The sequence below is a fragment of the Rhododendron vialii genome, chromosome 10a, assembly GCF_030253575.1.
Source record: "Rhododendron vialii isolate Sample 1 chromosome 10a, ASM3025357v1".
NCBI classification, from domain to species: Eukaryota; Viridiplantae; Streptophyta; class Magnoliopsida; order Ericales; family Ericaceae; genus Rhododendron; species Rhododendron vialii.
In genome coordinates this window covers 34,260,538-34,286,035 of record NC_080566.1, presented here as the reverse complement: position 1 = coordinate 34,286,035, position 25,498 = coordinate 34,260,538, and the positions used below count along the sequence as shown (strand labels likewise).

The following is a 25,498-nucleotide window of genomic DNA, read 5'->3' as shown; positions in this document are numbered from 1 at the left end:
ATTGCACACAACACTCTAATCAGTCGGGGCGGTTCCGGAGACACCTACAAAAACACCTCATAGTTTTCGATCAAATTTTGATGATTCGAGCCGCTCAATGTGATCAGAACGTGATTTTAAGGGTACTCGCAAGAAATCATTAAAAAAAATGCAAGAAATCATTAAAAAAAATGACCGCAAAGGGCTTGATCCGAACAGTTTCAAACAGTTTTTTATTGAACAGTTCAAATAAAAACTGCTCAAATCAAGCCTTTCCTTGTCATATTTTTTGCTAATTCCTCGCGGGCGCCATTAAAATCACATTTTGCACACATTGAACGGTTCGGATCATAAAAATTTGATCGGAAACTATGAGATTGAGATTTGGGGTGTTTTTATAGGTATTTTTTTGGGTGTCCCTTGAACCTTCCCGCTAATCAATAAAGCAACAACTGACACTAATTTGAGTAGTACCAGAAATCATCCAAGTCATACTGTCAGAGCCAGACTCGGTAGATCGGGTGGTCTCGATCTCTTTTATCCATTTCCCACTGTACAATAGTTCTCATCTACTCAACGACTCTTCGCTAGAAAATTTGAATTTTATGCGCCAAAAGTACTTGAGGAAATCTAAACCATTAGATTTCCCAATATATAGTTCAAGTTTGGACTGTTTCCGGTAGTCCAAAACTTGAACTAAAGAAGATTCGATCCTCTTTGTTCAATAAGCCTTTTCGTCTCCCAAAATATGTCATTTGCCTATTTTCTTTACCCAATTAATTATCCACCATCCTTATGTTTTGATGCAGGGAATCTGCTCCTAGACATCCTATGTCTATCCCCAAAACCAGTCCACTTTCCTTGATACCTTGGATTTTGGACTAATAGTTCTTGCAAAGGCAGCATCCTCGTAAAGTTTGCCCATTGACCAAATTTGAGGAAAATATGATAAATCATGCAAACATTGTTTTCCCTCTTCTTTTATATACTCTTTCCCATTGGATTCATGAGCAATCGTATTTTACCAACTAGTTATTGAGTAATCGGCTATTTCGCATGATCAGTCATGCCGATTTTCAACTAGCAAAATCAAGCAAATGAGATCAGGTTGAATGTAAACTGCAACAATAGCTACGTAAAAGGTATATCTAGCTTTAGTAAGCCATGCTGGAAGAAACAAACGCACTCGTAGTATGATATATATGAATTCGTGTGTTTCACATAACATACATGTCTACAAATGCTATATTCTTAAATCCTATATCAGATCCACACAACACACTGAACAAGCCCATTTTCTATATGATAATAACTCCCACCCTCACTGAACTTTCTGTGGTTTCAACAACAATTTCTACAATGTTCCAAGGATAAGAGAAATGGGATTGTACCTTATTCAGGTATTAAAACACAAACAATAATCGAAGTTGGAAATCACAAGACGCGTAAAGTGCAAGTATACTCTTCACAACGATTTGTCCTTAACCATGGCACATGCAATCGGGAGCAGGGTATGTATATATAGACTGTTCGGGGTTCCTTATCCTGATCTGGCCTTGTCTGCTTTGGTGCCCCTCCACCACTGCTTGTTGAAATTCTGACCAACTCATGCTCTTATTCAGAAACAGCTGACCCAACAATCCCATATTCGGTCGAATTGTTTTCAAATTCTCGAAAGTCCTGTGTCCCACCTGTTAAATTCAAACCTTGGGATTAGAACTTTTTCTGGCATCCAAAATCTTTGCAAGAATTTCTACATCTCTTTTTTCAGGTTTGAAACAATAGCAGCAAACTCGTTCTTCTTCTTATTATTTTGATTTTACTTTGACTCGATAAGGAAAACCCTTTCAGATTTAAACTAGCAAATGCACATAAGCTTTGTCTTTGATATTACGTTTCCATTGAAACGGATGAAACGTTCCGTTTCCTGAAAAACAGAAGAACAAAAAGAAAACATTCCAATTCTTCCACCGAACAAGTCGAAATTCATTGGAACATAGACAACCATTGAGTTGTTTTGACGCCCATTAGAAATATCCAATATTAACTTCTGCTAACAGTACCAAAATCTTTCAACATTGTTGTTACAATCCGGCGACGATTTCGAAATGTTTTCGTGACATTTCCAAAATGTTTCCTTTTCCTAGCTAACCGAAACGACTCCGGCATTATTTCCGAACTGACGAATCAACATCTCTGTTTTATAACTTTTATTAGCACCCTTATTGGGTAAATATCCAACTAACCCGGCAATCATGCTTCTTGCAAACCAAAGACTGAAAACAAAAGAAAACAACTTGGCAGCCTAACTTTATCCTTTGGATTCATTAGGTGGAACTGTCTCTAAGTAAGGGCAGTATAGCTTACCATGGCATTATGCATATTTCCTGGAGAGGCAGAAACAAAGATGTCACTGTGCATACCGACATAGTAATCAACCGCAGCCAAGAGGGAAGCTTTCCCACTGATCTGTGCCCTTTCTTCTGCGGAGGCAAGACTCTTTTTGTCTTCCATAAGTGGAAACAATTTTCTTAAGGCTGAAAGTCTGGCCTCTCCGCCATACACCTGGATAACAAGGCCATACCCAAAACTTGGAATTTAGATGACAAAAACAGTAGTATACTTTCCAAATAACAATTAGTTGAGATGACAAATTTCATGTAAACCTTGTGGGAGGCAAGATATAAACGAGTATTGTTGTCAAAACCCAAAGCTGCAAGCAGCAATCCGATTTCTTCTGGAGTCAAAGGACATCGCCCCAGATTCCTCAGCTCCTCGTCGGTGAATTTGGAATTTAGGACCCTTCCCTGCCACATCTCTTGCCTGTACTTGGCCAGAGCCAATTCCTCAGCTTTACCCCCACCAAAATCACATGCTGAATGAGCAGCCATATCCTGTGTACGAGTTCATAGACAAAAACCCTTTCAATACCTTAACTCCCACAAAGGCACAAAGTAAAGGGAGGGTTTGATATTGAACACCAATGTGTGATGTAGAATAGAGAATAAACAACGCGCTTAATATACTGATAGTATCTTCGAGGAGATTTGCCACTCAATTTTTAAGCACTACTATGCCAGGTATGCTGATTGGGAATGGACCGTGGCACGCCATGTTTTCCAAGTTGGGTTATGATAGGAGTGGGCTTCTAAAGAGTACAGCATCAAAATTACTTATTTCACGTGACAAACACAAATTGGACCATAGTACAATCTTCAAACTGTCCATTTAAAACGCATTTCTAGGCGCACCATGGCTACTTTTCATTACATCGGTCAGAAATAAACTTTCTCCTTGAATTTTAGTCAATCACAATTAAGCTTTTCTACTTCTGAGGAAAATGTTAAGAAAGAAATGGGAACAAATATACCGAGCGCTTTGCAAAGCTAAATTCACCATTTGGAAATGAACTGGCCATGTTTTGGAACATGTCTTAGAATCCTCAAATCACTAGGATATTAGCATTTTGAGGTAGCATAGGTTAAGCATTAAACATTGCGATCCTGGGAATTTGCAGAGATGTGTTTATTCATTGACAGATAAAGACTGCATGGAGTACACAAAACAAAACACAGTTGCATGGTCGGCTTTACTAGAGCAGGCATATGCTAATCATCTTGAGTCCTTGACAGCCAAATTACCTAAGCACATCAAGCAGGATGTCTAAGTTCATTACGTCATTTTTACTCGAGTACAAAATGAACTCAGATCTGCAATATTGACAAAAGCATCAAGCTATACCTTATCAAACCGAAGGTGTAGGACAACGAACTTCCCTGGTCCTTGTCTGTCTGCGGCATCAGTGACCTCTTTTAGGTAATTGGTACCAAGTGCTTCACGTTGGTCAGGTGGATACCTAAGGCGACTGATAAGAGCATCTCCAAGAGCTCGAATGTGAGGAACAAAGCTTAATGCTTTAAAGTTGACTTTACAACGTAGCCGTTGGATGTCCATTGGCAAGTTGTCAAATGCCAGACGGTGAGAAAATGGTGCAATTGCGGCTATTCCATAACTGGCACATTGAAATGTGTTAAATTGTGATCCAGGTATAGAAATAAATTTTGAAGGTTCAAAAATCATCAAGATGCCTACTACTACATGCCAGAAAGTAATAAGATGGCAGAGATATCAACACTATGTAATTCGAGAAGGAACAAACTAAACCTAAGCAGTAAGCTCTCAAACTGTTCGAAACATTAACTGATTTTTTAGAAATTGTTAGAGGTGACACTATTAGTTTCTATACACCTCCATCTAAAATACTACAGATTTTATCGAACAACATCATAACCAAGAAAAAGACCTACATCATGTGCATGTGCATCTGTAGCTCTTCTATGCCATGCCATAAAACTTTCAACAAAGAAGGTGAGAATTGATCCACACAGGCAGCCCATCGTAATTGCAATTAGGCAAGCTGAATTGGCTTTGCATCATTCGCAGTTTTTAATAAGAGAAATGTAACCATCTTCAGGAATAAACGAGCTATTCGCCACTGTTGGGATTTGTCCCACATTGGTTAATTATCTCCTCCAAAACTAGTATATGAGTCTGGGCGGCCTCTCCACTCTTTGCCAAATGGTTTGGAGTTGGATGCTTTAACATGGAATCAGAGCTAGGGTTTCGGAAAATTTGTTCCCCCTTGTTTGTGCCATAAGTGCACCGTTGTTTGTTGTGATCCAAGTGTTATGGATCCTTTGTTTACCTCTCCACGTGCGAGTCAGGGGTCGCGCGGGAGGGGGAGTGTTGGGATTTGTCCCACATTGGTTAATTATCTCCTCCAAAACTAATATATGAGCCTGGGCAGCCTCTCCCCTCTTTGCCAATTGGTTTGGAGTTGGATGCTTTAACAGCCACCAAATATCATCTCTCTAAGTTACAGACTTCAATATCCTAAAATTAGACGAATTTTGCCCCACTCTAAGCCACAGGTAGAGCCATTCATACCACCACAGAGCATCAAGTCAATACTAATTCCTCTTCTGGTAAAGAATAGATAAATCATGCCACAAAGCAAGCATGAATAATTCATCAATCTACTGCCATAACAAGCAAAAAGTAATTTTCTTTGGTTCACATCTGGTAAATAATACTGTGTCAGAAATGTAGCATTTTGCAGACACATCACCACAGACCTAAGATATGGAATAGCCTACGGCAAAACATTTGTTTATAAGACCTGCGAATTGTCAAGTTTTACAACAGTTCCTCAATTTTTTCACCATCTAAAGAAGCAAAACTGATCGACAGTTTGAAATCTAGGTAGGATATATCTTTTCTATTGAACCTCGTGTGAGAAACATTGCTTTCACATAAAGTGCTCTCAGTTCTAGATTCTCACACTTGGACAGATAACTATTACTCTTCTTACCTAGCAAAACAAAAACCTTGTTCTAGCTCTCCAAGAATAAAATCTTCAGTAACTAAGTAAATAGCCCGTGCAGTTAAGGAAACTGGTGGGCTGTGTTCTTTTACTGTCAGTTACAAGACTAACCCATTCAAATCGATTGATAGACGACGCAATCAAAAGATAGGAGGTCTAAAAGTTTGAAGAAGAAGTTTAACTTTGCGAAACATAAAGCAGAGGAGCATACAAACCTCTCTAAGATGGGCAAGACGTTCTCATGATACCAGTTAGCCGAAGCATGAACTGGTGCATTTTTTATCCTGGTAGCACGTATTCTTGTAGCATAATACCTCCTCGTACTCCAAGAGAAATCCTCTGGAAGCTCTTTGACAATAGAAATATCATCCTTCAGTACATCAATAAAGTGATCCACATCAAAGATATCTCCGAATGAGCTGCAGGGAAGAAGGGACAAAGGGCCACTTCATTATATTAACTACTTTAAAAGATGAGAGACATGGAAAGATATGTACAAAATAGCAATGGCAAATGAATTGATTGATAAACACCTGGAATCTTGCCAGACAAGATTCACTTCAAAATATGGTATCACGAGAGTAGCATTCAAAATCTTAGCAACAGCAACTGCGTCACAAATCTGTTCCCAAGGGAAAAAAAGCAGTGAAAATAGATAAAACTACCTAAACCACAAATCACATTTTCTTGAAGCAGGCAATTACAGATTATGAAAAGCATCCTAGCCGTACAGTTTGTTGCTGTAAAGAGTTAAAGTAAGGCTCTATATGCTTACCCCCATTCGCTGCTGGTTCAACCCTCCATCAAGAAACACTTGTAGATATCCTTGAGAATTTGTTGGTAGTGCTGCTCGAATTAAGGATGAATCAATTCACGGAAAACAAATTCAAAATAAAGAAAACCACACTGTTCATACAAATTCATTTCTCATCATTCAGGGAATGCAGACTTCTGTGGTTGTTATATCATGTCATATCACTCACATGGAGCATTAGAGGAATCCAAGCACGGCTTCCATCCTTCGTCAGGCAAAGGAGACCAGGGATCAGATAGCTTCTCTTGTGACTAAACAATTAAAGCAAGAATGAGTATATATGCTTTTACTAAGTCAAGATATAATAGGAATATGCGTAAGCAACTCAGGCAATTGGTACTCACATCCTGTTGCTGTAATGCACTATTTAGCAGACCTAAGTGCATGGGTTTCGGAGCATTCCATTCCTGGATAATGCAACTTGAAAATTAATTGCCATGATAACAAACCACTCGAAAATAAAATCAAATAGTAGCAAAAATCTCTGTAACATGGGAGGTCTGTGACATAGAATAGATAGAAGCAAGTTTCATGAGCATGAATTAACTCAATCTTGAACGCTTAATAAATTTCATATACAAGTGTTTAGAGATCCCAGAAGAAGATCTGAAATTCGTAGCCCAAGCTGGTGAATCTCCTCCAAAACAGAGTACATGTTTTTGCCATATAAAATATGAACATCAAGAAAAAAATCACGTGCCACTTGACGCACAGAATGTGCATCTTGATTAGAGATTGCAGAAGAACAAAAGGCACAAAGAAAGGACTTCCATTTGCATTTCTTCATGACCACCCTAATGCAGTAGAGATCCCTATGCATGTGCAGCTCTGTGGACACATCACATAACATAACAGAAATGGCATCGACTTACTCAAGGCAACTGAACTAACTCACCAAAGAAACCTAATTATCCAAGGATTCCACAAGGGTTTAATTATACCCACCCTTGCGTTGGTTTCCAATAAACTATACGAGAGTTACATCCAATATTGAATCCAAATCCAAAACCATGTTTGGAAAATGATCGATCAGTTTGACATTTTGAGAGAGACCAAATGAACCCCTTTCAATCCCAACCTGCCATTTCATTATTTCATCCAAGTGGTTCCATACTTGCTCAATTCCTGAACTCATTAAAAATAGGTGAAGTTACAGCCCGGGGTTACCAAACCAAACCAAACTACACTCTGCATTCAAATTGATGTAGGTCAGCTAGAAAAATCCTTTTTTTGCCATTCTGCTCTACAAGGGCTATATGACCAATAAAATGAAATAAATTCCAATCCTTTCCTACAAGAGCATCCCATGTTAATTTAGACTTCACCCTCCATTACCATCTTCAATTGGTGCTACCCAGGTTTATGGTTCAATTTCTTTAAATACTTGCCAGACCCATGACAAAAAGACCCAGAAGATGCACAATTATATATGGGAAAATTGGCCAAGTATCCCTTAAAAGGGATTGAATCAAGTGCAGCCAGGGCCAGCCCAAGGTATTTGGGTGCCCAAGGCCTGTTCTAAGAATGGTGCCCTAAACGCTTGACAATTTTTACGGGAAAAAAAATAAAAGTCAAAGAAAACCAAAACTATAGTATTAAATCCCCTTGACTAACACACACACACACACACACACAAACACACACACACACATATATATATATATATATATATATATATATATATATATATATATTTCAAAATTTGAAATTTTCCTTCAAAACAATTTTAATTTTAATTCCGATACTTGCTGCTCATGTGTTGCTTTCACGTGCAACCACTCTGTGAGCTAGTGGAACAGGTGGAGTAGAGGGCTTTATAGGTGAGCACTTTGTCAATTGAGCATTTACTCTATCAATGTGGGACAAATCAGTTGCAAAACAAAGCCTCCCACCTATAGTCCCACATCGCTAGTTGAAGGAAACAATGAAGGCAAAGAATCTTTTATAAGTAGAAAGTCCTACTGCCTCAATACCAATGCTCAAGAGACTGGGAATTGCTTCTGAAACTTGTGCCTTGTGCCTGGGCCGGCTCTGAGTGCAACCACTTGGTATTTTGCTTTTGAGCTTCGGTCCCTAGGATTTTTAATTTTAGTAGGTAAAGTGGGTAAAATGCCAACGACAATCTTACTAGATAAACATGCACTCAACTCCTATTTATACCAATTAAACCCATCATACCCTGTCTCTCTCTTTCTCACTCTCTCGGTGTGATGTGGTGGAGGTGGTATTGGTTGTGTGGTGTGGCGGTGTCGTTACTAATGAAACTTCAGAAGAACATAGTGAAATTTAGCTGAAACAAAATCTATGAAATGCTAAAAAAAATCAATGAAATTTTATAGGCTTCCCTTAGAATTTCAATCTCAGACTTTCCTTAGAATTTAGGTTGTCAAATTCTACACTAGCTCGTAGCGACTAATAACGGACTTTTCACTAATATGACACCACAAAGTCAATGAGGTTCTCTACAAACAAAAAAAAAATAGAATTTGATTGACAGGTTTTCTACAAATTTTGGTGGTATGGAAGTTGGTTGTTGTCTTTGCGGCCCTGTGGCTAGCATATGGGTAATTTGGTGGTGGAGGTCATCGGACGTGGCAGCCGGATTTTGTTTTAAAGATAATATCCTTCTGAAATTCCACTAACTAAAATTAATAGTAGCTAATCAGAGATGCCTCGCCAGAAAATCGCCAGAGATGGTCATCTGCCAAAGATGGGTTGCCAGTTGGGCATGGAGGTCACCGTACATGGTAAACAGCCGAGTATGTGTGTCTCCGGTTGGGGGTGGCATGTGGTGGCGGTGGTGATCATGAGGGAATACCGTGGAAAAGTGAGTGAGGATAATTTTTTCAAAAAAGTTCACAGGGTTTTAATTGTGCTCCTTAATCCCAATCACATATAAAACGCTCGTCTTTGAACAAAAACCTGAAATTATGGAAGATTTTCAGCCAAATTCCCCCTTATATAACCCAAAAGATTGGAAATCTTTTTCACTAAATAATTTGTTCATGAGATAAAAACTCATCAATAATCTGATCTAATAACCTTAGTCGCATAATCCTTTAGTAATGCCCTCCGCTCCCACTTCCAATCCTCGTTCTGCGCTCGCAATCTTAATTCTCGCCCTACCGAACTCGAACTTTTGTACTTTACGTGTATTTTTACAAGACGCTTCCCCACTCGCGCGCACACATTATGTGATTAGCTAATTACCCTATAGACAAGTGCCAACTTGAGCACTTGAATTTCCCCTGCAACAGCAATTTTCTTTCAAAACAAACAGAACCCAACTAAAAAGGGAGAGAAAAATCACAAAATTGAATACAGTACATGCATATAAACACATGAAGCTGACATATAAGTCTTATCACATCCAATCAGAATGTCAAAAATGGTGGCATACCGACAAAAGAGAAGGCGACGCGTGGCTCAACGGAGTGAAAAGACTGGGGAAGAAAACAGGAAGAATCAGCACAAAGGCTCCGGCCAGAGCTCCACCGCGGTTGCGGTGGCTCTGCTTCATAGTGCCGACGGCGGTGTTTTATGTAGGTGATTGGTGCTGGAAAGGGTCAGGAGGGGAGAGAGAGAGAGAGAGAGAGAGAGAGAGGGAGAGGGAGGAAATGAGAGGCTTGTATGCCTAGACAGCCTTGTGAGTGTTCACGGAGAGGAGAGGAGAGAGAGAGAGAGAGAGAGAGAGAGTAAAGGATACAATGGGTTGGTGGTTAGCATAATAAATTCTATGGGTATCAGCAAAAGCAAACTCACATGGCGATACCTGGTTAGTAGTATCGTAATTAATGATTTTACACCCTGACCGGACAATATACCTTCCGCCGGCAATATCTGCCGTTTTTGTAAAAGTTGTTGAAAATAGTGGAATGCTCGTTTGAACCAGTTTATGCACGTCTCAATTCTTTATTCCGGTTTCAAATAATTCCGGAAAACTCATTTTACACGGCTTTGTATGAGGTTTAATATACAAACTACGAGTGACCGATCCTGTGTTTGTTTCTTTATGAAATTACATGTCGAACAAGTCAAATCTAATCATAATTCTGCTTATCCCATGCTTGGTTCTTTGTGGGATTTCATGTTGGACAAGTCAAATCCAACCATAATCCTGCTTATTCCATATTTGTTAGGAGTTGATATTCGCGCTCTTTTTTTTGACGTAAACGCTTCACATTTAACGTGAAATTATTAGTAACTTGATAAACAAAGTGAAGCGCCTGCATCAAAAAAGAAAGCGCGGATATTAATTTCCTATTTGTTTTGAATCTCTTTTTACGTCTACTTTTAAAAAGTTAACGAATGTTAGTCTACTTTTAAAAAATTTACGAATATTAGAATATTTCTTTGTGCGAATATTAACACTATACCACAAAAGATGATAAAAGCATCCCTTATTCCGTTTGGTTGTTGGGTCTTCGCACACAATTGATCAAAGCTCGATTCTCAGAGTCATGCCACAAGAAATTCTTGTGCATCATCTAGTCTCGGCATGGATAATTTGCTTTTGATCAGATCGAAGAAGAAATGAGTCGAGGTACACGTAGTTTGGTCCACGCACTCTTGACAGTTGAGCAAAAAAAAAAAGAGCAGTGCTACGTCCACCGGACCCAAAAGCGGTGACTGGCCACCGCACAAGTGAGGGGCCCACTTCGGGCCCCGCACGGATAATCCGAGCCGTTCAATAATTTAAAAAAAAAAACCGAGTAGGACACGTGAGAAATCACCCCCGTCCGATACATTTAGGTGCTCGATTCAATCTTTCACTTTTGAACGGCTCGGATCATCTGATTTTTGAAAGTTTAGATCGAACACTTACACGTATTGGACGGGGTTGATTTTTCACATGTCCCACTCGATTTTTTTTTAAAAATTATTGAACGGCTCGGATTATCCGTGCGGGGCCCGGAGTGGGCCCCACACACAAGCGGTGGCCGGTCACCGCTTTTGGGTTCGGTGGCTGTAGTGTTTTCGAAAAAAAAAAAGATACTCCAGCATTTATACAGGGGATAATGGACAGCTGCCCTGAATTGATTTCAGAGAGAAAGGTGTCGTTTTGGGGGGAGGGACCCCAACGGCTATATTACCATTTGCCACCCACCGACACTCCACTGTCATATGGAACCGTGATCCGGTATTTTGTAGAGTAAAATATATCGGCCGGCATGCGCATATAATTTATTCATTTCGAAGAATTAGTATTTTTTTTTTTTTTCTAATTGACCAAGACAATTATTTGACTAATGAGATCTGCCGTCCACGACATGCTCAGGATGAGATTAGTCTTTTGAGAAAATATTCCTTTTTGACTTAGACCTCCCACGATTTTTATTTTTTACTAAATTCTATATAAATTTTAAAAGATATCGTATGGCGGAACCATAATTTTTTAATGGCTTATCTATTTTTTTGTTCCTACAAATATCTCGCGGTTTCAATTTCTCCCCCCTAAAATTTTTGGATTTAATTTTACCCTTGTAGTTTCTAGCCGATTTCAATATTACCCTTTTTAAAAAAAATTTGGATGGAAAATGCCAAAGTGGCAAACGATTTGGTGATGTGAATTATGGGACCAACTTTTATACGTCTTTCCAACCCCAAAAAAACCCAAAATCCCCAAATCGCCCAAATGGTTTCCCCCAAACCCACCGAACAACAGCTAAATCCCCAAATTCGTTCACTTTACCTCTTCCTCCACTTGACCCCAGATGCCTTCAAGCTCTAACAACTCATCCTCCAATGCGGGTCAGGGGAGGCCCGTTTGCTTCGAAACATAAATAGTCATACTAATGTATATACTAATCGATCAGGGGGAGGCCCGTTTGCAGGTTCCAATTTGTTCGGTGATCGGTAAATATGGTCGCCGATAAACTCACAAGAGCTGGTTTGAGGGATTTTAGTGTGAAGACTTGGGAAAGTAGACCTCCCGTGTGATTATTGGGTTCGCTTGAACGAGATAATTAACCTTCTTGATTGTTGGTTTTATTTTTATCAATAAAAGTTTGTTACCGTTTTTGGGGAAAAAAATAGTCATACTAGTGTGTGTATACAAATCTTAAAAATTACTCAAAGCTAATTATAAGTAATGAAGAAATTAGTCTACTGATGTGTATACAAATTAACTGATTACTTTACTTACAAACTAATCTTAGTTTGTGGATTTGGTTTTAAAAGTCAAATAGTAACTTATTTTGTCTTTATTCAAAAAAAATTCGCATTTGTTAGTTTTGTGTCAAACTTTTGTGACTTATTGATTCGTCTCCGTGAGAGGAATCGGAAAAGTAGAAAATTTTGACCGAAATTCATAATTTTTTTAAAAAAGACAAATAAGTTTTAAAAGCTGTATTTTTTACTTATTTTTGTCTTTATTCAAAAAATTATGAGTTTCGATAAAAAAAATTTACTTTTCCGATTCCTCTTAGACGAATCAAGAAGTCACAAAAGTTTGACGTAAAATAAACAAATGCAAAAACAAAAATAAATAAATAAAAACAAAAATAAGTTACTTAACTTTTCAATTCAAACACATCACTAATTGATTTACTTTAGCGGACAAACCCACACAAGTTTAGTCTTCCAAATCAAGGTTCCAAGTTTAGCCGACAAACCACTAATCTTAGTTTGGTGCCCTGCTGTGGAAAAAATTGCCACATCGCCAAGCCGTTTGCCACTTAGGCATTTTCCATCCAAGTTTTTGACGGAAGGGTAATATTGAAATCAGCTAGAAACTACAAGGGTAAAATTGAAATAATTTTAGGAGGACAAAATTTTCCGGGCCTTGTGGGGGCACAAATATAATAAACTCTTACTACATTAATGGAATAAATATACATATATGTAAGGATAATAGCCAAAACGGAAGATGCTCATGTATGTTCGCCCTGGATTATGAATCAACTAGCGCATGCCCATGCCTGAAGGCACAGTTCAAACGTTCAGCACACGTAAGGCACAGCTCGAACATTCAGCACACGCAAATAAATCATTGATAAGCACATGCTAAACATATTTTTGCTATGAAATTTCAAAGTGCCAAATTATGTTATGTTTAGTGCTAGTGTTCAACAGAAAGTCTTTGCCCAACGTACAATTTCTTAAATAGTGCTATATATATGTTTAAAATTTGTCGGATATTGGTATCTAATATTTGACTATTTTTTACCTGGAATTAAAATGGGTAGAAAGCTCCCTTAACAGCTCTAAAGATGTTATGGCAACAAAGAGCATAATGCATGTAATACCAAAATTAGGGTAATGCCTTTCATTCAAGAAAACTCCGGATTCCTTTCAATAAGTAAAAAAGAAAAAGAAAAGGACAAGAAAGAAAGTAGTTTGTCATATCACTTAAATTGCACATTTTGTATCAAAGAATTTTTAATTATTTTGGTCCTAGACATTATACTCCCGTAGCCTCCTCGTTCGGGCTTTGCATAATTCAAAGAAACACAAACATTATCTTAGCATAACCAGTTATACCAATGCCAATGCATTGAATTTGCTTCTTTGTACATTAGTTGCTCTGTTCGGTGTCCTCTCCCGTTTTTCACCTTGGCATGGCATTTTCAACAATAGGGATGTGAATTTGCAAGAGCACTCATCACTTACCATTAGTACAAACCCTAATCGTCAAAAAATGTTTAACCTGCACGATATAAAAAAGAATAATATTAGAATCAAATCTTAACTCTTAACTGTGATCATGTCAATGTATTATGATCATGCATTGGGTGAATGAACAAAAAGTATTTATCTAAAGCAAATGCGATGACAGAACAAACAATAGCAAATCGTACGGCGGCTTGGACTCTATTTGTTAAGAAAAAAAGAGCGAAAATCAACACTTTAATTAGCTTCTCCTTCCTTGTTTCCTATAAGAAATAGAATTCGAAAATCACTTATTGTTCGTCTAGTTTGAAATCTTCACGCAACTTGTTCAAAAACTTTCATAATATGATTGATAGTCAAGTTCTTCATTCTTGCAAAGAGTAAATGTAGACTCACATTTCTCGTGCCAAAGCGCGCGCTCCCAGAGAAAAGAAACAAAATGTGATGATTATGAATAATGCAGTCTACTGGAGAGAACGAAAATACATATCGGATCGTCACAATTTTTCAAGATGACAGTGGATCCAAATACAGCAATACTCTTTTCGCATCGATAAAACCACAAAACGTTGAAAGTCTTGAAAATCACTTATAGTGTCTTCCAAGTTTCAATATTCACATACGCAATCCGTTCAAGAACTTTCATAACATGCTTCATCATAGTCAAGTCATTTATTCTTGTAAAGAGTAACATGATGTAAAAATTGTGGATATAGTACAGTAACCACTTACATGAGAAAGGCATAAAAAATACCTAAGGAAATCATTTGTTGTCCAGGATAACGGTAGATCTAGCGGCAAGGACTCTTCTTGCTAGACACGTAATATACTCGTTCATTTCATTCACTGGCATGGTAGTCAATTTTCGCTAGAACTCCCTGAACAACAAAGAGAATGTACATGCATGAGACATATTTTACAGAAACAATTGGCAACAATGAAATACAATTAGAAGGAGAATTTCGATTTGAGTTAAGAGAACATACATAGATTAAGAGAGTCGAATTTTGAAATGATAGATATAGGATATGGGAGGAGATGAAGATGTCAAAATAATAGGATATAAGATTTATAGGTTTAAAAATGAAATTTCATTGTAGTGGCAATTCAAAGTAGGAAATGTTTGATTGAACCAAATCAAAATTTTCCTTTTTGTGAGACCATACCATGAATTCAAACTTTGAATATCTAAGTTCTATTTTGGTTGAGAGTACGTACACATACTGAGAAAAAAGAATTTAGAAATGATAGATACATGATAGGAAAGCATATGAAAACAGTAGGAGATAAGAATTTATAAATTTACAATGAAACCTCATTTTAGAGGCATCCCAAATTTTGGAGAAGGTTGACGGATTGGATCTAGAATATCAATCAACTATTTCCTTCTTAAAATTTGATATATTAGGCAAGGTCATGTTACATGGGGTATTTACTTCTACCATAAATATAAGAATTCAATTGCGTTCAAATGAACAGGATCTTTGTGGACATGATTTTTGTATTGTTTTCCATGTTGGAAAAATTTATCCCTCAAATTAAGGGTTTGTTACCCTTGATTTTGGGAAATTAGAGGTGTGATAAATATTTATACAATCATTTCCAAATATGTCGCTGGCTATACTACTCATAGATCTCAGCCGTTAAAAATATATATACCGGTCCTATGCTCCAAAATATACGGAATTGAAAACATCCCTCCCATATCAAAATTTCCTTATTACGTACCCTTTCTATAATATATATGTCCAAATCATGGAATCAATTATGGCATTTTTTTGGTCAATAAAATTTAAATTAAAACTTACTCGTATTTAGGTAGTCATATAGGATAGGTAGGATATACTTGCATGTACAATTAGTGCTGAATTATGGTTTCGAAAAAGGAAACAAAATTAAATCAAAAGGAAGGAGATATGTTTAAGTTACCAAAAAAAAAAGGAGATATGGTTAGTCTTCTCCCATATCAGGAAAATGTGTAAAACTTAAAAGTAAATCATCATTAATGCTAGCAATTGGTCAACATATAATTTGGAAGTTTGGAAATCATTTACATTACTCTAGTTACTCTAGATTTATACATTATGAAATATTCATTTGATCTGATGGCTACAAAGTTAATAGGAAGTATGATCGAATGGTTGTAGAGGGTGCTCTGTTTGTATGAATAGACATTTTAGTAGAAAACCGTCCTGTTTTATAATATAGAATATAGATGACTACTACTGCTAAGTAATGTTTAAAATTTGAATTTAAACCAAGTAAATTATTTTGTATTCTTATCGTATCTCCAAACCGTATTAATTCTAACGACCCATTAAAACGCTATCGAGACTTCATGTTTTTTTTTTAGTGACAAGTAAATATTTATTTTGACTCAATCATCACTTCGTACGTTTTTTTTTTTTTTTTTGGCATCAAAGAAGAACATCATATATTTATAGCAAATATGAAGAGAAATACAATTGTGTTATCGCCACAAGATAAAGAACGCCGGCGACGAGCGAAATTTCTTTTGCGCCTTTATCCTTTTGTGTAATGTTTCAAAGTATATGAATTAAGATTTAACACTTAGAATTCAAATAAATACCCAGGGCGTATAATTATCTTTTTTAGTAAAAGAAATCCAATAAATCAAGAAAACTGCCAATTGAGATTTTTCGTCTCTGTCATTATCAATTTGAGATCTAAAAGTATATATTTTTGCTAATGCGTCCCGTATTTTGGAGATTGCATAAATTTTAAAAGAAACAATCACAACAAATCCAGCAGGCTAAATGGGTACATTACATACAAAATATCAATTATCCTGTTGCATGATTCATGCTTGAAATTTAAATTTAAAGCACATAAATTCTATTGCAATCTAATGATATCTCAAACCCTAGCAACTTGTTAGAACATTATTAGGGGTTTTATCTTTTATTACCAAGTAAATATTTGTTTTAAGAAGTGCTTCACATCGTTCCCGATATGGGCAGACGCAGACATCATGACGCATCGTGCTATGTTTCGAGTCGTGTCGTCCTGAATCGAAAAGGTATTTTGCAAGTTATTGTCGCAGGTGCAGATCTGTGCTAAAATGGGAATAGAGATTGAAGAAGGGAAAAAAATGAGAGGAAAGGAGAAAATCAAGAGCGGCGGCGAACCACTGTGGATACAGTGGCTACGTCATCGAACCACTGTGGATACAGTGGCTACGTCATCGGAAGATGTAGAAAAGGATGATACGAATCAGCACAGTTCGGCACCTGAGTACGCAACAGCTATCAGAACACCAAAACCTAATAGATAGTATGCGATTGCTTCGATTCCTTCGAGTGCGTTGCTGATTGATTTGAATGGCACTGGAGATTCAGAAGGCGATGATGTTTCCGACAGATTGAGGGAAGATTTACGGATATTGGAAGACATTTAGCTAGGGCTGGAAGTTCTGTTATCGCTTCGGTAATCGGTTTCAAATTATTGCCAACCCCAATCCACCATTTTCACATCGGAGAGAGAGAGAGAGAGACGTTCCTTGAAAAGGAAGCCTTGTCTGTCAATTCGGAATCGTAGAGGGGATTCTAAGGATAAGTTGATGCGAGAAACATTTTGAGAATGAACCTTCCTGGTGGACTCCCCTGTGTCAGTGCCCTTGAACAGTCCACCCAACAGCCCTCCCAGAGATGCCATCACCGGACGACACAACACAACGACGACTGCCGCTTTTTCCCGAATCTTGTAAATCTCGGGGTGGTTTCGTCCAGCAACTGCTTTGGAAGCAAACGTTCCCATCTTCTGCTGGCGGGAGGGCTAAATGTTCTACTTGATTTTGACTTGTATGGTGGACAACTGCGACGGTGCAGACGATTTTAGTCAGAGGGAGTGGGAAGAGGTGGGAAAAGGGTGACAATGCACAGGAGTTCTACAAATCCTGCCACCGGAAGAACAATTTACACCCCAGTCCCAGTCGTTGAAAAGCTAAATATGGTTCTTCCAGTGGTGGAATTGGTAGAACTCTGACGCATACAAGATGTAGGAAATGCATAAGCACAAGCAACCAAGTAAGAAAAATAATGAAAAGGGAAAATCCCGCTACCTACAAATTTTACTCTAACCAGTCTTGCAAGTTGTATTGGATACATCATCAAATATAACCAAAGGGACAACCTTTTTTAAGGCTGAACTCAGTAATTGTCAATTGGTAGTAACAATAAACTACACTGATCCTTTTGTCCAAACTCCTCTATAGCTCCTCCAGGAAAAAATTGCACATTATGAAGTAAAGGTTGTTCTGTTTTGTGTAACAAGGGGAAGAGTATGATATACAAAGCACTACACCAAAAAAATTGACAATTATCCTCAGTCTGGACAGTAGACTATGTCAAGTGAAACATATATCAACTAATTCTCCATTCAAATCAAAAGAAAAGCTAAGTCAGTTACCGGCAAAAAGGGCATCGAAATCTGTTCGTCAAAGCAATCTGCATACTATTAGCAGCCTTTATCAGCAGGCGGGGGTGGTGGTGCCTTTTGAGCTGCCACAGAGCTTGTTGACTCCTTCGATTCTACAAGATTACGGAGCCTATCTTGAAGAACTCGAACTCTGTCCTCTGTCCTGCGGAGCTTCCTAAATCTGTAGGCAAACCAGAGGCTAAACCCCCCATACACAACAATGTAGGAACCCCATACATACGGGTAAGCTTCTGCATTTTCTTTAATTCTCCGATATTGTTGTTCTATCATCCCTGTCCACCCAACAGCTGGAGAGTTTGGTGCTTGCTGATCCTCTTTATCATCTTTGTGAGGAGCATCCATTTCTCTTTCCCTTCACCACTTATGAAATGGCAAATGTCAGACTTGGAATAAGAGAAAAAGATGGTCGCCAGATGTTACCTTCCTTGGCTGCACCCGAAAAACCAGAAAGGAGAGTTAGATATAGTAGTTTCCTATGTCCAGTTACCAAGAACTCAACGTGGCTTTCACGAATTAAGAAGACACATATCAACTAGATAAACAAGCACAACTGTAGCACAGTATTTGCTACTAGACAACTGCAGAACAAGCTACACAACCAAACTTCTGAGCACTGTGAAACCATAATTACAAAAATCTTGCACAACGATCATTGGACCAAATTGTACAGGGACTGGATCTCATCACACGCACTGATTGACTTAATTTAACATGTCCAATAAATTAAGTTTGGGGGAGAAAAAGGATAGGACATGTTAAAAAGAATAACCATGAATTACAATTTCTTAATATAGTGGCAAAAAAGTTGTGTAGGAGGGCACTCAGACTTAAGTCCCTCAAGCAAAGTCAACAGTTCAACTAATAGAATGAAACTCTGGTTGTGGGAGCGTGGATATCACACGCCCTTAGGAACAAGTAAATAGCATTTTTTTATTCCATAACCAAGCAAAATTGAACAAAGGACTTCCATTCAGGCAGTAAGTCAAAATAGACTGACTTAAATTTCCGAAGTACCAAAAAAAAGGCTGACTTGAAAAAAAGCACTTTAGAAGGCAGGTGTTCTATTGTTGACATTTCAGGCAATGGGCTGAGTTAATGGAGTTGGGGGAGGCGAGTTAGGCTCCCAAAATCCTGTGTGCTTGCCTTACTTGCTGATAGAAGACGGCTCTGGGATGAGAGGGGACAAGAATGCGTGACCCCCTGGGAGGTCTCTTTTGGGGGACCTGAGGACAATTGAGGCCCCCCAGAGGAGCAAATTGTCACATTAGAGCCTTGTTCGAAGTGGTTCGGATCCTCAGGAAGAAAAAGGAAGCTGTGACACTTGGAGGTCTTGATAAACCATAAGAAGGGGGACTTCGGGACGCAGTGAAGTGTTGATGGGAAGGGAAGACAAGCTATACTTCTCTTGGATCTGAAACGAGGAGCGCTAGATAAACCAAGGAAAGAGTAGGAAATCCAGGCTGTACTTCTTGAAAAAGAGCCTATAAGTAGACTTAAATATAAAATGCAAATGCTATCTCATCTCCGAACAGGAGGATCACCATGTGATTGAATGGGCATTGGAATAGCTGGAATTTTATAAGGTACTCCCTCCATCCCGATTTGTTCGTCCACTTTTTGACTTTTACATGTACCAAAATGTTTGCCCATTTGACTTTTTAATGAACTAAATGTCCTTTTTGCCTTTACTATTTTCAAAAAAAAAAAGTAACTTTTTAAAAAAGTTTAAAGGGTAAATGTTGGAAAGTTAAGGCTATGTTTGGTAACGCTACCACTTTTCTGTTTCCTGTTTTTTGTTTGCTGAAATCAGTTTCTACTTATCCTAAAAAAAAGTGAAAGCAGAAAACATGTTTGTGTCAACCTGTTTTCAAAAAAAAAAAAAAAATTCAATTTCTGAAACCAGTGTTTACTTTTTCTTAAATTGTCTGTATTGCAATTTCTCCTGTAATTCCCAAACGATACAGGAGAGAGAGAGAGTCATCCTAGCCTTTGCAACCACGTTAGAAACAAATTCCATACTCTACCATGTCAAACTGAATCAAACCAATCTAATACTTGAACTAACTACTACTTCAAATTGCAATGGTACATATCCAACAGAAACTCCAATCACTCCCATAGTGTCATAAAAGCAAGTAAGGAAAGTATGAAAACATAAATGCTGATAGAGAAACAAGAGCTGCCAAAGCATCCTTATAAAATGCTGCCAATGGACAATTTATCAAAGCCTTTGGCTATTAAAGATTTGGCGGGGAATAGTATTGCGAACTCTAGCCATTTCTCACAATTGAGCAGGGGTCACATTGACTTGTTGCAAAGAGCCCCTTTTGCCTTGATCACTCTCCACAATCAAGTCTTCCTTGCTATAGAACTTGAACACCTCATCATTTTGGTCGTGCATCCTTATAAAGTTGTGGACCGTGCAACAAGCGGTTGGCAAATATTTTTGGGTCCGCACATTAAAGCCTTTAGGCATTTGTTTCAAGATAGGAAATCGCGCCGAAGCAGCGCTTACGAGTGACAATAATTGAACTAGTCTTTTTCTTTTGTAGGTAATCGTCTACATCACGGAACAAGGACAAGTGGTACCGCTTGCCCTTGTATGGCGTTAGAAACCCAGGCATATTTTGATACCCCGAATATCAACAAACTAAAATGCATTATGAGTTTAGTCTTTTTAGCTTTAATTGAATTGAATAGAGTTTGCACAGCCGACTTATGGAAATACATAGTGAAGTGTTCAAGTTTGGAGCGAATTTTCAGCATCAATAATGCATTCTAGCTTTTGATCTATTGATGTAAAAAGTTGATTTCGAGCAAATTACAAATATAAATCTATCAATAGAAAAAGAAACTAAAACCAGATGGGAAGAATTCTAAAAATACGGAGAAAAGGTTTTCAAACCACCTATGGACCGAATTGGAAAAGTCTCAAATCTACTTTGAATCTACAGAGCTAATTCCCCAAACAGAAGTCAATTCAATCACCAAAAATTCACAAAAGCCAATCGAATACCTCTTACATAGTTCAAAACCCTAGAAACACAAACACAGTTTTCTCGATCAGGAGAGGTAGGAGAGAGAAACAAACCAGAGCGGAATTGCAAATGGTATCGAGACCAGAGAGAGAGAGAGAGAGAGAGAGAGAGAGAACCTGGCCGCTTGAACAGTTGTCTCGATCTGAAGTCTGATGAACCCGCGCATCGACTGGGATAAGTGCAAGCGGAAGGTTTCTGGTCTTCTGGCAGCCGGTTTTTCAAATCCGGAAGAAGTGAAAGTAAAAGGTGTTGATACTTTCTGAAAATTTCAAAATAGTGAAAGTTATTTACATTATTTGGCAACGGAAGTAGTGCACCAAACATAGCGTAAGTGTTTGTAAGTGTAATTATTATATTTCCTAAAAAAGTTGAGTTTCAAAAAATAGACAAACAAATCGGGACGGAAGGAGTATATCCTAAAGCAGAAACCATTCAGGGAGTGTTAAATTCAACTAAAGTATGGAAGTATTATACATACTGAAACCTGAACTGAGGTAGATGAAAATGTAAATGAATTAGGAAAACTTTGAGTTTAAAGAGCTGTGCTACGTGCACAGCAGCTTGTACACAGCAGTTGTGCACAGATTCTATTTTCTCCCGGCTCGGTTCGCACAAAGATGATCGGAGCCGCTCATGTTGTTCTAAATATGTCGTTTAAGGTCTCTGTAAAAAATGAGCTTCGTTCGATATCGTTAGAAGCGTTAACAAAACATCCAAAATCACTTCAAAAATTAGGCCCAAATTCTAAAGTGATTTTGGGTGTTTTGTTAACGACTCTAACGATATCGAACGAAGCTCATTTTTTACAGAGACCTTAAATGACATATTTAAAACAATATGAGCGGCTCCGATCATCTTTATGCGACCCGAGCCGAGAGAAAATGGGATCTGTGCACAGCTGCTGTATAAAAGCTGATGTGCACGTAGCTTTTCTGGAGTTTAAATCCCCTAACACAATCATCATCCCAAACAGATACGTACTGAACTATCATCCCCTAAGTTCCATGCTATACCATGGAAATTAATCGTATCGTCTCAAGAGTCCACTTCCAATCCAAAGAACCGCATTTCCTAACCTTACAAAAGTTAGACTTAACTAACAACATCCAAAAACGCTTAGCTCAAGCAGCTGACTTAGCTTAAATTTCAAAATTACGCACACCCCAAGTCTCCTAAATTCATAGGCAAACAGATGGAGCACCATCTTGTACAAGGATTACTGCCATGTGTTAAAAGTGAAATTGTTAAAAATGAAATTTCAAAAGAATATAGAGCCAAACCGAGTCTTGTGTTCTAATAATCAATTAGGTTCGGTTACAACCTGCATGAATCCTGTTCTCCATCCTCCATCCAAAATAATATAGAGCTATGTAATTTAAACAAGTTTATGTTAGTCGCCAGAAACTTGAATACAAGCATAGCCTATGTAGACAGAGTACTGTATATTTCTTGTACTTTGGAAGAAGGCAGAGTAATCAACTCAAGATCCCACAAGAAGTTGTCCAATGTAGACATTAATTTTTTTGAGCCATATCGATATTCAAATCATTGGAATCTATGAGTAGTGAGTTTTTGAAAAAACATAAGCTCTATAATGCGATACAAACTTCAGCATATTAAGTGGCTGAAGACTTAATTGACGGAGTTCCCTACGGTGCATTCATAGGAAATCTTTGATTATTCACATGTGCCGGGGCGTGCAGTTCTTCATCGTGGTCGCCAAAGGCATGGTGCTGGAGCCACAACATCTGGTCATAGGATCAACTTGCTCCTATGGTGCAAAAGGTATCCCAGCCCTTTCAGTCGGGTAGAGATTCATGCTGATAAAGTGTAATAAAACTAAGAAAATATCAAAAGAACAGAGAACAGAAAGTAAAGACAATAAAGAACACACAATATATGTTGAATGTAGTTCTTCCAGAACTATCAAAAACACAATTGATCTACAGGATCAATCGGATACTTCTGATTCTTACTTTTCATTGTAATTTTTCTTCTGTCTTTTATAGGGATGAAATATCAGACGTATAATTAATACGCTATTGTTACAACTGCGTTTCTTATTCGAAAACTTAATTCGCAAAAGAATTTATGATTTCAATCATTGTGAACCTTTTGTCATCCATCAGTTTCACAACAATTAGAAGACAGATTCGTTTTGTTAAGATGGGGGAGATGGAGTTTCAACCATTCGTTCTTTATAGAAGAAGAAAGGACTTTGGTTGCGTTTTGTGATGGTGAAGTACTGTAGTAAATTAGATTAGGATGACGAAGATGGAGTTTCAACCGTTCGTTCTTTGTAGAAGAAGAAAGGACTTTGGTTGTGTTTTGCGATAGTGAAGTAGTAGTAAATTAGATTAGGATGGGGAGGATTCAACGAGATTTCTTGGGTGCTGCTAAATACAATTGCGAATTTATTACATGTAGCCAATTCATAAAAGGAAATTTCGAGATTCTCTTTTATGAATTGGCTACATGTAGTAAATTCGCAGTTGTATTTAGCCGGGGCCCAATTTCTTTGCATAAAGTAACTAAGGGGTAGTTTAGAAAAGCTAAATAGACAGGAAGTCAAGACTCAAAACAATATTAATTACTAGGGAGGGAGGGCAATTAAACCATCTTAGCATGTTGAGAATAAATTCTGCCCGGATCATCAGGAAACCCCCATTTCCGCCCCACCAATTAACACGTGACATGCCAGCAATTGCCTTTAAGGCTTTGGAAAGTCACATGAACCAAAGCCTAGCCTAAACTACTGTGGTTAACACAAAAACTACTATGGTCTGTTTAACTTGGGTTAGGATCCCATCCAGTTTGTTAATGTCCATTGTGGTCCAGTCAACGGCTGTGATTAACTCAACTAAATCCAAAGCTTCACCTCATGCCACGTCCAACTCTCAGACTTTACTCTCAAACGAGAGAACGAATGTTAACGGAAGTTTGTCCCACTTGAAGAACTTCTTTCTTTAAATACGTCCAGGTAAGCACTACGCCATGTTTGGCTTAATAAGCCAGCTTATTTTTTAGACTAATTCAAATATCTTTGTATTTGTTAGTTTTTTTGTCCTAATTTAACTTTTTCTGTATTTGTTAGTTTGTGTCAAGTTTTCGTGAATTATCATTTGGGGTGAGTTCATATGAAACTTTGCTCCGACTTTAGTTGGATACCCTGTAAGTAGGTGGTGAAATTGAGCCCCCAAGATTAATTGAGGTGCGCGTTAGCTGACTCAAATACTTGAGTTATAAAAAAAAAGTGAATTATTGGTTGTCTCAACGAGAGGAATTGAAAAGGTAAAAAAAAAAATCCCAACACAATATTTTTAGTTTTTTTTAAAAAAAGTCGCTCAAGTTGTGTAATATTACCCGGTCATATTATTAAACGATCATTACTTAATGGGTAATACCGACACCATTTAAACCTTATTCGACAACATTAAATGTCTAATTTTGTAATCTAAGTAGGCTCATCAACAGAAAATTGCTAACACAATTTTCATCTTCTAGGGTTTGTTTGACAACTCTCTATTAGAATGTGTTTGTGTAATGTTAAACAAATTGAGCGACTTCTTTTTTTAAAAAGAAAATTTTGTTTGCATCTTCTTCTCTCTTTTTTTAACTTTTTTGATTCTTATTGTCGAGACAACCATTAATTCACAAATTTTTTTGATAACTCAACTGTTCGGACCAGTTTACACGCATCTCAACTTATCTTGAGCCCCGATCCAAAATTAAACTAGGACAAAAAAACTAACTAATACATAAATATGTGAATTTTTATATACATAAAGAAGCTAGCTTAAGCTAAACAAGGCCAAAAAGCTTAGCTGGACGTATTACAGAAAAAAATTCTTCAAGTGGACAAACTTCCGTTATCATCATTCGCCGTCTCTTTTGAGAGTAAAGTCTGACATTTGGACGTGGCATGAGCAAGGATGGGATCAGGGGGGTCTAGTGGCGGCGACCGCCACGACAAGAATTTTAGAAAATACAATTATTACATGTAAAAAAAAAAATTATGCACAATTTATATAGTTTCGCCACCACTAGATGTTTTTAGTATATATTTCGCCACTGCTAAGGTAAAATCTTGGTTCCGTCCTTGGGCATGAGGTGAAGCTTTGGATTTCGTAGAGTTAATCACAGCCATTAACCGGACCAAAATGGACATTAACAAACTGGATGGGATCCTAACCCGTTTAACTTGGCTTTTCTTTT

General features: G+C 37.8%; 2 protein-coding genes across 3 annotated transcripts; both read right to left on the bottom strand.

The window, feature by feature from the left end:
• Positions 1-1,147: 1,147 nt before the first annotated feature.
• LOC131302402 (O-fucosyltransferase 39-like) lies at positions 1,148-9,964 on the bottom strand. The gene is made up of 10 exons (XM_058329005.1): positions 9,577-9,964; positions 6,521-6,583; positions 6,346-6,427; positions 6,138-6,208; positions 5,896-5,984; positions 5,578-5,781; positions 3,721-3,991; positions 2,646-2,873; positions 2,347-2,544; positions 1,148-1,670 (listed from the first exon to the last, which is right to left on the bottom strand). The coding sequence occupies exons 1-10, from the start codon at positions 9,694-9,696 to the stop codon at positions 1,461-1,463; spliced, it is 1,536 nt and encodes a 511-aa protein (XP_058184988.1). The 5' UTR covers positions 9,697-9,964; the 3' UTR covers positions 1,148-1,460.
• LOC131302403 (uncharacterized) lies at positions 3,777-20,595 on the bottom strand. Of its 2 annotated transcripts, none has more exons than XM_058329006.1 (3): positions 19,394-20,595; positions 18,216-18,674; positions 3,777-3,991 (listed from the first exon to the last, which is right to left on the bottom strand). In XM_058329006.1, exon 2 carries the CDS (start codon positions 18,585-18,587, stop codon positions 18,264-18,266), a length of 324 nt encoding a protein of 107 aa, XP_058184989.1. In that variant the 5' UTR covers positions 18,588-18,674; positions 19,394-20,595; the 3' UTR covers positions 3,777-3,991; positions 18,216-18,263. The 2 variants fall into 2 exon arrangements, with proteins under 2 accessions (XP_058184989.1, XP_058184990.1); XM_058329007.1 differs by lacking the exon at positions 3,777-3,991 and adding an exon at positions 17,224-17,621.
• Between the last annotated feature and the right edge of the window lie 4,903 nt (positions 20,596-25,498).